Source organism: Manis pentadactyla, unplaced genomic scaffold (genome assembly GCF_030020395.1).
Source record: "Manis pentadactyla isolate mManPen7 unplaced genomic scaffold, mManPen7.hap1 scaffold_377, whole genome shotgun sequence".
NCBI classification, from domain to species: Eukaryota; Metazoa; Chordata; class Mammalia; order Pholidota; family Manidae; genus Manis; species Manis pentadactyla.
Window position 1 is genome coordinate 104,180 of NW_026644760.1, and position 14,177 is coordinate 118,356.

Sequence of the window (14,177 nt, forward strand, 5' to 3'; positions counted from 1 at the left end):
TTTACATCCAAAGATGGAGTGCTGTTTATCTCTGTAAACCCTCTCTCTCACACAGTTCCTGATGGCTACCAGTTAGTAAATGAATTTGTGTACCATTCATGTTTATTAATGTTCAGGAAAGTAAGTGTTAGCATCACCATTGATTGATTTGGAAGAAATGATTCATCCTTGTGATATATGTTTCTGGTTCATTGGAACGGCAAAGTAGAAAATGCCACACACCATCCCGCTGCGTGTTAGGCAGGGCCTTGGCATTCTCTTACTGTTGCACCAGTCAGCACATGTCAGACACAGAATGTCACCCCATGTGGCCGAACTGGGCTCCTTGCTGGAGCCTTCTAACTTTGCTAACTTTATTAAAGTGTCGAAGACTTTGAAGGGAAGGGAAAACAACCTGGCTCATCTGCTCTTCCACGTCCCATCAGAAGGCCGGCCTGCTTGGAGCCCCACTTCATTCTCCGAGCGGGAGAGAGGTGTCCCAGCACAAACCCGTCCGAGGCTGAACAGCCGGTGGTCATCGTGAAAGCCCTGCACTGTGGTCAGAGGCCAAGCATCCCCAGCAGCAGGCTGGGGGCCGTGACTAGGAGCACAGCTGCCAGCCTGGATGCCCACGCTTCAGGCACTTGGCCGCTGAGGAGACAGGAGTCCAGGGGGATTCACACGTGTATCACTTACACAGACAGCAGACATCAGGCCAGCAGGGCAGCAGGTCCCCACCTCTTAGCCCCCGACACAGGGTGAGCCTGAAGCACAGGGAGCAGCCGGCAGGCGGCCTGGGAGTGGGGTCACGGCGCTGGGAGAGCCGTCCCCCAGTTACAGCCAAGTAGTCTGACAGACACAGAAGCCTGCAGCTGTGCCCTGCGGGGGAGGGACGGAGGTGGAAATGCGGTGCTCACCCACACGCGGGTGGCGCATGGGAAACTTGCTTGTGGCAGCCCCCCCACCCCACCCCCACCCCCACCCCCACATGAGGGAAGATAGGAGAGAAACGGCTGCTTGGCAGCTGCCCACAGGGCCGCTCGTCTCCCTTCACTTCGGGAGGAATTACGGGGCATCCCGCCAAGACCCGGGCCGGACTGCGGTTCCGCTTTGCCTTCCGTGGCCGGTGCGGGGCCGTGCCAGGTTGCCAGCACGCCGAGGTGGGGCCGATCCCTGCGGAGCGCCCTGCCCGGCTCTCAGCGTGGGAGGACGCTTCAGAAGCGCAGCATCTGGAGCCTGTGAAGCTGGGTGGGTGAGAATTTTGAGGTTTTGGAACTTCAGATATAATTTCATTTAAGATATGCTTCAGGGACTGAATAGCCCCATCTTCCATCTCTGTGTGTGGCTGACACACAAAGGCTTGTTTCTTCTTCACTGTCCGTGCCCAGCAAGAGTTGGCAGTGTTGGTGTGCCCCACACAGCCTTTCAGGGAGCCAGACTGAGGGCAGCAGCTTTTCACATCTTGTAGCTGCAGCATCTGCAAGTCACGGTCCCCTCCGTCATCCCAACAGGAAAGGACACAGCCAGAAGGTCACGTACCAGCTCTTCCATCCTTTGGCCTAAAAGTGACCCAAGTCACTTCTGCCCACAGCTTACTGGTCAGAACTGTCATATGGCCGAACCTAACTGCCCAGGCTGGGGAATGTGGGGGAGCAGGTAGAATATTTAGGGAGCATATTGCCTTTGCCACAGATGCGCATTTAGGAAGACTTATGCCTTATTGATGTTCCAGGCTTCTTCATGAATGTCTAAAGTAAATCAAGCTGTTAATTCACAGATTTTTCTCACTGTGATGTTCCTCCTGGAAAATGAAACAAACGGTATCCATGGTTCATTGTGAGTTGTCAGAAAGTCTCCATCATTCTTATGCCAATTTTTTTAGGCACTGCTCACATTTTTATTTAGTAAGAAGTTTTCGGTTTTTCTGAGCAATGCATACCCAGGTGGGAAGTTTTGAAGCTCCTGTGGTTGTTAAAAAGTTATTGAAAGTTGTAGGTTTCTGCTTTTTTTAAACAGAGAGTAATTTTCCAAGTCTTCCTTCAGGTCTTGGAAATGTCAGACCCTACGTCCATTCCCATGAGGCTTCCCCAGTGAGTCCTGGTAGCGGCGTGTCACCTGTAAGCTGAGGTTCCATGTGATTCCACTCAAACCTATTACCTGTGTGTGAGTGTGGGCCAGTCATTTCTCTGTGTCCACGTCCCTTATGTGGACAGGTGTCCGTGAGAGCGCTGTCCATCATCCCCCTCTAAGGGCTGACGGATTTCCCAGGAAGCTCGTCCAGCCTCATCTTCAGAAACCTGGAACATATTTGTGTTTATGAGAAAGCATCTGAGTGGTGACCCACGTCCATACTGTGACGGTCTTTCCGGTTAGAGAGAACACTGTTCCCTGGGGTAGGAGAGTCTCCTTGAACACAGAGTGTGCTGTGGTGTATATTAGACCAGAATGCAGCTGGGCATAGGGGGATGGCTAAAAGGGGGGTACTGGCTATCAAGCCGAAATGCGCCTAATTCGGTTGACTACAGACTACTTTTAACATGTGATCTGGCACTCAACATTGACCTCCATATATAGATGCTGGGGACCCCTCTTGGAGGTCGCTTGCTGTGACTGCCCTGGCCACAGTTCCCACATTGACAGTGTGCATCTAAGACCACGTGTGCGACTTAAAAGGGAAGAGGGGCTCCTCAACTTCTAAAAAGAGATGAATGGAAATCCAAATGGGTCCCTGGAAAATTATTTGTCCTATGTATTTACTCGTTCATCATATGCTATTGTGCCTAGCATAGGATGCAATGTGAGAGATGTGGGTGGCTTAGATACGGGTCACAAACACCGCGCTTTAGGGCACTGATGAACTAGTGCTGCAGGGACGGTAGTTATGAAAACAACTAATACAATACAAATATAATGTATTCTAATAGAATATGCTCTTTATAATACTAGTTATGCTATTATTATACATCTTATGAGAATATATTAAGGTGAAATTGTCAGACCAACTCATATTCAAATATATTTAATATGGTAAAAATATATGATAACTTTAATGTAGAGCAAAATGGGACACATTTAAATTGGGTGAGTAGAATCTCATGTGGCACCATTGATCTTACATAATTATGTAAATAAATATAAAATAATTTTGAATTAGATTTGGCAACTTTCAAAATAGAACTTTAAAGAATCCTTAATGGAGACTTCTACCTTGTGAAAGTGATACAGACATAGTTAAGATGTATATTGTTTTATTAATTTTTAACCACTGCTGAGGATCTGAGCCTACGGGCATGTATGTAAATGCGCAGGGAAACCAGCAGGGATCATTGTTGTGATTCACTCCACCTAGTCAGAATCTTTTCTAATTTCCTCTTACTATTGTTATCTAGAGTAGTTATTCTAAAAGTTATTCTTTAAAAAAAGAACCAAACAAAATAATAAAGACAACTGTTAATGAGAGCTCGAGCCACGGCCAAATCAAAATAAACAGTGCATTTTATGAATCAAGAGCCTGAAGTTTCATTGCTAATACCTGCTTTTAAATTATTTTTTAGCTTTGCCTGGAAAATATTTCCCAGAGTGTACATGGAATGTCCTTCCTCAGTATTCCTGATATCTGGTGGGGACACAGGATCGTGGCAGGTATTGCCGGGTATTCTGGTTAATACTAGCTGTGAGAGCAATCTCTAAAACAAGCCGACCCTTCAGAGGCTCAAGTATGACAGTAGTTTATTTTTGCCTATGTAATGTCCAAAACAAGTATTGTTTTTATAGTCTTTAAAAAAAATTTAATTGGAATAAAATTGATATGCAGTATTATGTTAGTTTCAAATGTCCAACACAGTGACCCAGTGATGACATACATCACCAGATGCTTGCGACACCAAGTTGAGTTCCCCATTAGCATCCAAGATGCTGCAGTATTATTGGTTATATTGGATATGTTGCACTTCCTACTGCCAGGGATCAGTTTAGAAAAAGCGTGGGCCCCAGTCCTGACCAACGGGACCCAGAGACACTCTTCTGGAGACCGTTACAAGCTCTCCCTGCTCTTAAAAAGGGACACGAGGAAGGAGGGAGGAACGTGCTCTTTATGTGCCCTCTGGTTTGGACCTCGGGGCAGGAGGAGGTGATCCTCGTGGCTGCTGCGATCTGCATGCTGAGCTGGCCACTGCTGGGAGACCCTGACTTCACCCCAGACACACTGGTATCCCCGTCATGTCCTGACTGCTGGTCACTACGCTGCTGACACTTCTGTCCTTAGGGCCCAAAGCAGTAGCTAAAGTCACGTCTTTGTTTATTTATTCCTGGTGCTCTCCTGCTCCTAAAATGTGAGCTCCTGAGGGGAGCACCCGGGTCCCTCCTGGGTCGCTGTGGGCCCACTGCATGGACGGGGCACGGACACACACTGCGGCAGGCACCTCAGGGCCGCTCCCGGAGTGCATGACGACGCAGCCCCTCCAGGGTGGAGACTCAGCTCACGCGTTTCTGGGGCGCTGGCGAGTGGCAGGAGCCCTAAAGCCTTTGCTGGCTCAACAGGAAAGACAAGCCCGAAGACAGCTACTTCAGAACAACATTTAACAGCGTTTACAGATGGACAAAAAAAAATAACAATGAGCCAAGTCATTACAAGACTATGGTATGAAGGCACAGGGCACATGTAAAGGGACCGGGGCCTCTGGCATCAGCTGACGAGGATGCCACAGTGTCCGCTGATGGCGCTTCTCGTGCCTGTTGTTGGCTGATGCCAGCTATTCTGCAAGCTGGGCTGGTGAGTGGGGGGCAGGGGAGGTGGGGGTGGAGGCAGAGGGATGCCCTGAACACCTCGGGGAGGCTGATGGGAGAGGTGACGGGCCCCGAGGTCCTCATCCCAGTGATGTGCTGCCTGGCCCCGGCTCACGGCCCAAATCACCCCTGCAAGGGGCCCATGTCAGCCCCCATCTCCCCTTCCTCCTCCTTCTCCTCTTCCACCTTAAAGGCCTTCGCTGGCCGCTCCTCCCCGACGGCTGTTTCCTCGGGGTCCTGAAGCCGGTGCCGCTTCATGTGGGCACAGCGAGTCCACATCTTGTCAAACACCCTGAAGAGTCAGCAGAGGACACGGCTCAGAGCAGGGAGAAGGTGGGCTGAGGGCCATGGGGACAGAGGGCAGGCTGTGCGGGTGCATCCGGGGACAGGGCTGGTGCCCACCTCTCACACTCCCCACAGGGAAAAGCGCCTTGGCCCTGGACGCGCCCCGGAGGCTCAGGGGTCCGCTTGGGAGCAGCACTTGGGCTCGCGGTGATGACGGATTCTCCCCTGCCACTCTCCATCTCTGTCTTCAACTCAAGGGTTGGATGGTGGTTGCGTCTCTTCTGAGGGCTGCAAGTGGCCTGCAGAAGGGGCAGAAATGACATCAGGGTGCCGACCTTCCACCTTCTGAGGGTGATGCTTTCCTCTGTAGGGGCCCCCTTCCCCACCCTGACCTGGGTGGTCAGTAGGTCTTCAGACCAGCACTGAACTGCAGTGAGACCCCCTTGCCCCAGAATCCCCTACCTTTGTTTCTGTTGGGTCTGCCTCGGCCAGCTTCCTTTTGACCCTCTTTTCCAGTGCTGGGGCCCAAGAAGAGGTAGTAAACGTGACCCTCTTTTTCCAGCCATAGTAATACTGTACACACTGGGCCACAGTCTTTGTCCGGACCTGGTGAAAGAAAACAGCAGCGGGCTTTGGGCACTGCCCCACACGCCCCCTCGCCGTGGGGCTAGGCACTTCCTGAAAGCTCTCCTGGAATGTCTCTCCCCTCTGGCCTGGCACGCCCCTGGGCTACAAGGAGCACAGCAGCACAGAGTCCTGCTGCTGGTGAGGGGCTCAGGGTGACGCCGCCGTAGCCAGCACCGTCCAACCTCTGCACGCTCTCTGAGCCCCAAGTCAATCCCGGGAGGCCTTCCCTACGGGAAGGTGTACACGAGGGCTCCCTACACAGGCGCTCACTGTGACGTCAGGCCTAATGGCTATGCATTTACCAACTGGGACTCCCATCAGCTGATACCACAAAGCCTTTGCAACAGCCAGGCAGCGCCCTGCAGTGCAGAGGTAGGCGGCCCACGAGAGGAGCGGGGAGTTTTGAGGGAACAGTCGGATCCTTGGGCATTCAGACCCCACCATGTGCTCTCCCCCCACTAAGAATGGACCCCATTAATAATAACTTCTGTAAAAGCAAAGCAGAACGGGAAAGTTTAATTGCTCTAGGAAGACAATTTCTCAGGAAAATTAAATTGGCCATTTACAATGTGGGGCTCACTTCAGAAAATACTTTCTCCATGTGAAATTTTTCCAGCTCTGTACATCTTCAAAGACTCGGAGCTAGAGTAGTAAATCCTCTGCCTAAGAATTATCACTACGTTAGAAGAAAAAAAGAAAGAAGTTGGACTTCTGCTTCCAAAGAAGATGGAGCAGCAGGACCTACACTGACCTTCACATTCAAAACAATGAGAAGAAACGGTCAAAATGTCTGAAATGATGTTTGGGAAGATGCTAAGCAAGCCAAGAACAAGTCTTTCTGAGAGACAGAAAATAAGCCCCCACTGTCCCTGCACACTACACCCTGAGAGAGTTTCCAGGCCACGGCCTGGGGAGAGGGGTCCGGGCAGAGCCCGGTGGGCTTCCTGAGCTGAGATGGGAGGGGGGATTCTGGGAGAACAAGGCGGTGAGAGTTCACGGGACAAGGCAGGACAGGGAAGAGAGCTGCTCAGAGGAAACTTCCAGAGATCTGGGGGGCACTCCCCTCGAGCAGTCAGCAATGTGCTGACCAGCATGTGCACGTGAGGTGGCCCAAAACTGGGTAAAGAACCGCCTGGAAGAAGTAGATGAAAAGGCCCTTTCTTGAAAAAGTTCAATGTACACCTATCATGTGAGCCACTCATTCCTTTCCTAAGTATTTACCACCCTCCCCGAAACCAACACTACTTGTTCATGTAGAGATTTGAAAGTGAATGTTCACAGAAGCTTTATTTGTAAATGCAGATACCTGGAAACCACGCAGATGTCCCTCAATAGGGGAAGGATTAAACGAACTGTGTTACATCCACACAATGGAATACTCCTCAGCAAGAAAAAGGGTCCACACAATAACATGGATGAACCTCAAAATAGTGATGCTGAGTGTAAGGAGCAACACAAGGCAGACAAGCAGTGCACATGCTGCAGGATTGATAGAAAACACTGGAAAGTGCAAACTAACTTATAGTGACCAAAAGAAGATAAGGAGGTGATATGGGGGGCAGGGGTGGTAGGAAAAAGGGATTTACCACGGTGGCAGGAAGAAACTTTTGGGGGTGATGAATGTGTTTCTTATCTTGATCATGGTGATGGTTTTGCAGGTATAAATATGTCAAAACATCAAATCTTACATTTTGGTTACATGCAGTTTTGTGTGTATCAAGTTAAAAGAACAAAAAACATCAGCAGACATTAAGTATAGTATGGTTGCATCCTTTCGAAATACATGTATTTATGTATTTGCACATATGTATATGCACGTAAGATCTGTACGGGCAAAGAAATGCCTGAGGGCCCAACCGAAGTCAGAGGTCATCATTCAGAAGTAGGACTACAGGGATGGGTGCGGAGGGCTTTGAGCACGGGATGGCATTTCTGTACTGTCTGCAGGTGTTCACATCAGTGGCTTTATAAACTACAAGCAGTTTACAGTGTGAACAGCGTGTCACCCCGATAGGCCCTCCAGCTGTGGCTCGGCTCAGCGGTGTGAGACGAGGCCTTGCCTACACCAGCCCACCCACGTACACCTTACCATCTTTTGTATCAAGGAAAAGTTTCTCTTGTAAACACAGAAGGCTTTATGAAAGAGCTCCTTCTCCATGGGGGTCCAGACGGCTGAACCTATCACGGGAAACAGGAGGGAAAAGGACAGTTCTGCGGCCGCAGCCATGGCGGAAATGCAGCCTGCCCTTTTTAAAGCTGTCGTTACCGAGTACCAAGTAGGTGCCAAGAATTCTGTTTTATCTCATACAATCCTTAGAAAAACCTTAGCAGGTTGGGACCAATACTATCCCCACTTTACAGATGCAATAACAAGGCTTCCATTGCTTAACAGACTTGCCAACGGGAGGCAGGGACCCCCAGTTGCCTGAATCCCAGGCTGGGGTGCTCAGCCACTGCATCTGAGCCCTTCACCTCTCCCTGGCAAGGGGTTCCCTTTCCTGGCTGGGCACAGCCTGTGAGGGAACCACTGGAAGGGTGAAGGGAGGACCAAGCCAGGAAAGAGAGGCACCCCCTGAGGTCCCCCGGAGAGTAAAGGCCCTTCTGGAAAGGTAGGAGAAGGAGGGCCCCAAGAGCACGCCCAGGGTCACAAGCAGAGCCTGCCGACGAGACCGACTGGCTCCCGGGTACTAGCCGGGCACACCCACCCCCGGAGCGTCGCTCCAGTACCTGCGTAGTGATAATCAGCCAGAGGGTGAGTTGGTGGCTTCTGGGGTCCGCTGAGTAAGTTGGTCTCTAGCGGCACCTGAAGCAGGAATTAAAGCAGGCTACTTTCTGAGGGAGGGAAGGTGAGCTGGAGGCCTGCCTTCATCCCTTCATTCATTTAAAAAGCACTGACAGGTCCCCCTAAAGCCTCCCTCGCTCCAGGGCTACTCAGCACGTGGTGGGGCCGTGGACTGGCCACGGCCTGTGAACTGCAGTGGACGTACCGGCTCCGTCACTGCGCATACTGCTGAGTGCAGCTGGGGTTTTCCTCAGTAGGGTTTTCTAGACGAAGGAAGCAGTGTGTGGATTTATTCCAGCAACAGCTCCTTCCTTGTCAGGGACTGGCATTTGGAGGAGCCCTGCCTGTGCCACGCCACATTGTATTTTCTTCATAGCACTAACCACTAACAAGTTTTGAAAACGGATTTCCCTTTGCCTGTCCTAAAATTAAAATGTAAGCCCCACGGAGAAGGATTTTGTCTTGCTCACCAGTGTAAACCCAATCAGGAAGGGCCATGGAACCTGCAGGGCATTCCCGGGGGCCACCTCCATCCTGGGACAATGACCCCCAGCCACTGACTCCCTCACCCAAAGCCTGTCTGTGCCCTTTGAGCACAGAACCTACTGCGTGCGCCCCTTTACCTGCTGGTCCTGGTTCCCTCGAAGTGACAGCCAGTCGTCGTTGGGAAAACACATATGCCTGGTCAGCCCTTCCTCTGTATGAAACATCTGCCTGCAGTTCTTGCAGACATATGTGCTCCTTGGCTCTGCACAGTCTGCAGGGCCTCCATTTTGCTGGTTACTGTGGAGAGACACGGCAGGAGGTAAGAACGGGGGAAGGGGCTCCACCCCTGCATTTTCTGTTTTTATTCTTTCAAGTCTGATCCACTGATAACTCTCGATGAATCCCCAGAAATGGAGAAGATACCCCCTTCCATCGTGGCCTGGCGGGCACTCTTCAGGGCTGAAGCATCCAGAGCTCACTCGCCAAGGCCAGCACATAAAAGCCCCCAGAGGACTTCCGAAGGGTTGAGCCCCCAGGGCCCGGCAGGGAGGGGTCCTGAACTTACCATCTGCCTACCATGCTGTCCTCCTTCACTGGATCGGGGAGCCGGTAGGTATTTCCTCCCTGAAGATGAAAATACATCTGAGCCGACATATCAAAAATGAGGCAGATGCAAGGACTAAAACTACAAGGTGCTGAGAAGAAAACACAGGTGTGGCTCCATGACCTTGGATTAGGCCATGCTTTCTTGGATGACACAGAAAGAGAACAAACTGGACTTATCAAAACTTAAAACTTCTCTGCATCAAGGGACACCATCAAGAAAGTAAGAACCCACAGAATGGGAGAAAGTCATTACATGTCATACATCTCTTAAGGGCTTTGTATTTACAATACATAAAGAACTCTTACAGCTCAACAAAAGTCAAATAACCCAGTTCAAAAATGGGCAAAGGATATGAACAGACACCAAACCGAAGAAGACATATATATATATAAATAGCCAATCAGCACGTGAAAAGATGCTCAGCACCATCGGCCGTTAGAGCCACGTGAGTCAGACCGCGATGAGGCAGCACCTCACACCCACTAGAATGGCTATGGTAAAAAAAAAATTGGACAAGAGCAAGTGGCGAAACCGGAGCCCTCGTCCACCGAGGATGGGGATGTGAAAGGGCGCAACTGCTTTGGAAAACCTATCAGCTTCTCAGATGCTAAAACACAGAGCTACCCCATGAACTAATAATCCCACCCCCAGGTCATTTCCAAGAGAAGTGAAAATTTATGTCTCCACAAAACTTGTACAAATGCTCACAGAAGCACTATTCACGATGGCTAAGAAGTGGAAACAACCCAAATGGCCATCAACCGATGAATAAATAAACAAAATGCGATGTGTCCACACAATGGAGTATTACTCAGCCATAAAAAGGAGCGAAGCCCTGGTGTACGCTACAGCATGAGGGAACTTGGAAACATTATGCTGAGTGGAAGAACGCAGACCCGAAAGGCCACAGTGTATGATTTCAACTATATGAATATACTAAAAATCACCAGACGATGTGATTTAAAATGGTAAATTAGTTGGCATGTGAATATTAAAGCTATTTTTTTTTTAATAAAAAGGATGTAGCCATCATGTGCTAGACCCGAGCACATCACAAAGAGAAGCGTCTGACTGCCTTGGGCCCAGGTCCTCGTGGCCACCACCTGGGGAGGAACCAGGCTAATGCTGCACAAGTGCTGACACATGTGGGCACCCATGCCCCACAGCCAGAGATGGCATCTCATGCAGGAACACTGAGGGGGAAGGAAGGAACTCTCCGTTTATATCCTCTGAAGAATTTGAGGGGCAAACCCAGAAGGAAGAGAAGGGCAAGAGGAAAGCAGGCAGAAAAAACTCAGTGCGGAAAGGTGGTGTGCACAGGGCTTCCCAGCGACTCTGCAAAGCCTTCATCCTGGCATTTTTGCAGGGAGGTTGGTGGGGAGGTCACGATCTCTCAGGACCTTCACTTCGCCTCTGTGAAACTAGGTCTGAGGACGCACAAGCACTAAATAAAATGCCCGGATGACTCATAAATAGACCCCCAGGTCTAAGGACCCTTTTATGGATCTCAGCTGTTTGGCCAGAGAGGTGACGTCTGGGTTCTCAGGGGGTTGCTATGGTGCAGGGGCCACTTTTGGTCCTCCCTTCATGTCCCATCTATTGCTGCCGGACAAGGCCTCCCTGGGGTAGGCGGGCATGGTTTTTCCCTTGTGGGGCGGGGATCCCTCTGCCTCTGGGTTTCCAGGGCCAGGATGGAAAGAGTCAACTGTGGGTGCCAGTGGTGGGGGCTGGTGTGGCCGTGGCCCCTGCAGTGGCTTCAGCGTAGCCTGCTTGCCCTAAGGCACAGCATGCTGGGGGGAGGCCACAGCCACCTGAGGGCCAGAGATGATCCGCTGGGACTTGGCGATCATCTGGAACACCTGCATCTGCTCTTGACTCACCAGACACTCCTGCGACTTCAGGAACAGCTGCCTGAAGAGCGGCGTGGCGTCAGATGACAGCCAGCTCGGCTTCAGGGCCTCCTGGAGGGCGGGCTCCTGCACGTGCTGTTGTGAGCAGGAGTCCCTGTCAGAATCGCTCTCCTTGGACGCCCTGGTGTCCCCTTCCTCGCCAGCATATCCAGGGCCGCCTGAGGCCTCCCCAGGTGCCTTCAGGAGTGTGGGGGGGAGGGGAAGTTCATCCTCCAAACTGGCTTCTGGAGGCACCAGGGACCGCAGGCCATCTGCAGCAGGCTGTCCGGCCACCTTGTGGGCAGGAGAGGAGTCCCCACAGGCTTCTTCCTCAGGGGGGGCCTCCTTCATGATGCACAAGTCATGCTTGACCTCGTAGTGCCGGCGCAGGGAGCGGTCATCACTGAGGCTCGTGCTGCAGTCCTGCTCCATGCACGCAAAGGGCTTGGTCTTCTGGTGGGGGAGCATGTGCCCAGTCCTGTGGTCACGCATGAGAAGCGAGTCAGAGGGCACTGGGGCTCAGCCTCCCACTGCAGGGTCCTGAGCCTGACTCCCTCCACAGTGCTCCCAAGGGGCAGGGAGCTCAGAACGACGGTTCAGAACCTGCACTCAGCCCCTGGCTTTGGTCAAAGCATCTGGAAGGGGTGACCCTCTCCCTCACCGTTAAGCAAACCTCTTATCCGAGAGAAAAATCACCAGAAGCCAGGTCAGAGTTCCCCAGAATGGGTTCCCCAGGAATGCCAGCCCTCCCGAGTGGCTCCCCGAGGATGTGGGCTCCCCTGGCAAGTCAGTCCCGACAGAGCACCATGTGCTTCTTGGGGGTTCAGGGGAGCCAACGTAACAGCCACATAGCAGGTAGATAGATAGCTGGTAATCTGCTTAACCTGCCATGTCTCTGAAACATACTTGCCCACAGAACTGTTTTCTGCAATAGTTCCTCTTAGCGCCCTCAAGAACCAAGTTTTGCGGAATACGTTTGAGGAAAAGCACATGGGGAGGATCCTGCCTTTAACAAAGGAGTCTTTCCCCTCCCATAGAATTCCTATAAGGAGACACCTGCCTGAAACCCCTTATAGGGAAAAATAGAATTTACAGATTCCCAAACAGAACTTTCTAGAAAACACCTAAATGTGCCTCCTATAATATAAATGAAGACAAACATGCACTATGTTTATGTCATTCTTATATCTACATTAATAACCTAAACAGATGAGTAAATCACCCTCCACATTCCAACACCCTACTCTGGACAGTCCTAATAATGCGGCACACGGGGCGTGTCTGATCAATGACAGAGCCCTTCCCCAAAGGGCGGCCCTGGCCTCCATCGGAGGAGAGTGGCAGAGACCCAATCTCCAGCTCCCCTGTTAACCGGTCTGTGACGTGGGCAAATCGCTGCCTTTCCCTTGGAGGGGGCTTGGCGAGAGGATGAGTCCGAAGGGGGGTCAGTCAAAGCCCCGTGGGAAGGGCAGGAGCGTATAAAACGCGATGGCCGTCTCCCACTTGCCAGTCTCTTGGTTTGAGAAGTTCTGTCTGTCCTTCCTCACTAGCAAGAAAAGCTTATCATTTAAGAGACATTAGGAACAAAAGGAATTCTGCTCCAGACTCCTAATGGGCTTTCTTTTAAAACCAAGAGTTAAAAAAAAAAAATAAGGAGTTAAAAAAGACAAACAAGAGTTAATGCTCCGTTGCCCGTTCTAGACACAGGGATTTTGGCATCTCTCATGCCCTGTGGAGTCCTGGTACATGGGCCTCATATAAACACGGGCTGGTTCTCCTCAGGCACCTACCACTGTCTCCAAATATTTCTCTATAAAGTGAACCCGATTCCCTCCATGACAGAATTGCCTCAGGAGGTCCCATCTGCAAATCAAGGCAGTGATTTTCTCACTGGTGTGACTTTGGGAGCTGGGAAGGGTGACCTGTTCAGGGCAGTGACAGGCCTGTCTCCAGACACGGAGTCCGCGTCTAAGCACGCACGGGTCACAGGGACCCAACACCGACAGGGGCTCATCTGGGAGGCGATGAGAACGACCTAGGAACTCGCCCCCTACCCCCAGGCCCCTGCACAGACGTTGGTGACCAGACTCCTACATACAGTTGGTTGTGGCGCTTAAAGGCCTTGCTGCAGATTCCTCAAACATGTGTCCGTTCCTGGTTGAGGGTCAGGTAGTGCTTGCTCCGGGAGCTGGCGCTGCTCAACACCTTCCCGGGAGGCTGCAGTCCAGAAGCGGGCTCTCAGGCGAAGTGGGGTGCCGCTTTCCTTCCTCGGGCGCCCAGAGGTGGCCTTGCCTCCTTCGTCAGCCTCTCTAGGCACCTGAAGCTTGCCCAGCCTCAGGTCTAAACAAACAGAAGGAGAAAGCCCAGGTTAGAGGCACCTGGGGACATGGAAGAGCTGGGCTGAAGCGCCCCCCTGACTCTTAGAACCGCAGGAGGCTTGGGAAGGGAGGCCCGGGAGCCCTTTCTCCACCTCCAGCACTTTAACTCGCAGAGAAAACAAGGCTTAGACCGGAGAGTGGGTACAGAAAGGACCCTGGTCTGGCCACGCTGCCAGACAGTGTCCAGTCAGTGGCCCAACTGTGGTCACTTGTGGCCTGGAAGGATTCTAAAAACCAGGTTTCCGTGGCTGCAGGGGCCTTATGACGTCATGGCTCTCTCACAAGGGCAAACCGGAAATACATAATCCAAAACGTACAGAAGGATAAATCCTTTCTCCCAGCCAGTTTTACCTTAGGTT

General features: G+C 51.5%; 1 protein-coding gene across 1 annotated transcript; it reads right to left on the bottom strand.

The window, feature by feature from the left end:
- Positions 1-2,039: 2,039 nt before the first annotated feature.
- Positions 2,040-9,523, bottom strand: LOC130678881 (zinc finger protein 541-like). Its single transcript, XM_057496745.1, has 7 exons — positions 9,510-9,523; positions 9,082-9,241; positions 8,404-8,479; positions 7,766-7,854; positions 5,167-5,348; positions 4,951-5,056; positions 2,040-2,276 (listed from the first exon to the last, which is right to left on the bottom strand). The coding sequence occupies exons 1-7, from the start codon at positions 9,521-9,523 to the stop codon at positions 2,181-2,183; spliced, it is 723 nt and encodes a 240-aa protein (XP_057352728.1). The 3' UTR covers positions 2,040-2,180.
- Positions 9,524-14,177: the final 4,654 nt, after the last annotated feature.

Coding starts and splice junctions, on each gene's coding strand:
- LOC130678881 (XM_057496745.1), bottom strand. Junction 8,480..9,081: donor GAGGGAACCAGGACCAGCAG/GTAAAGGGGCGC, acceptor TTCCTGCTTCAG/GTGCCGCTAGAGACCAACTT. Junction 2,277..4,950: donor GGCCAGCGAAGGCCTTTAAG/GTGGAAGAGGAG, acceptor AATATGTTCCAG/GTTTCTGAAGATGAGGCTGG.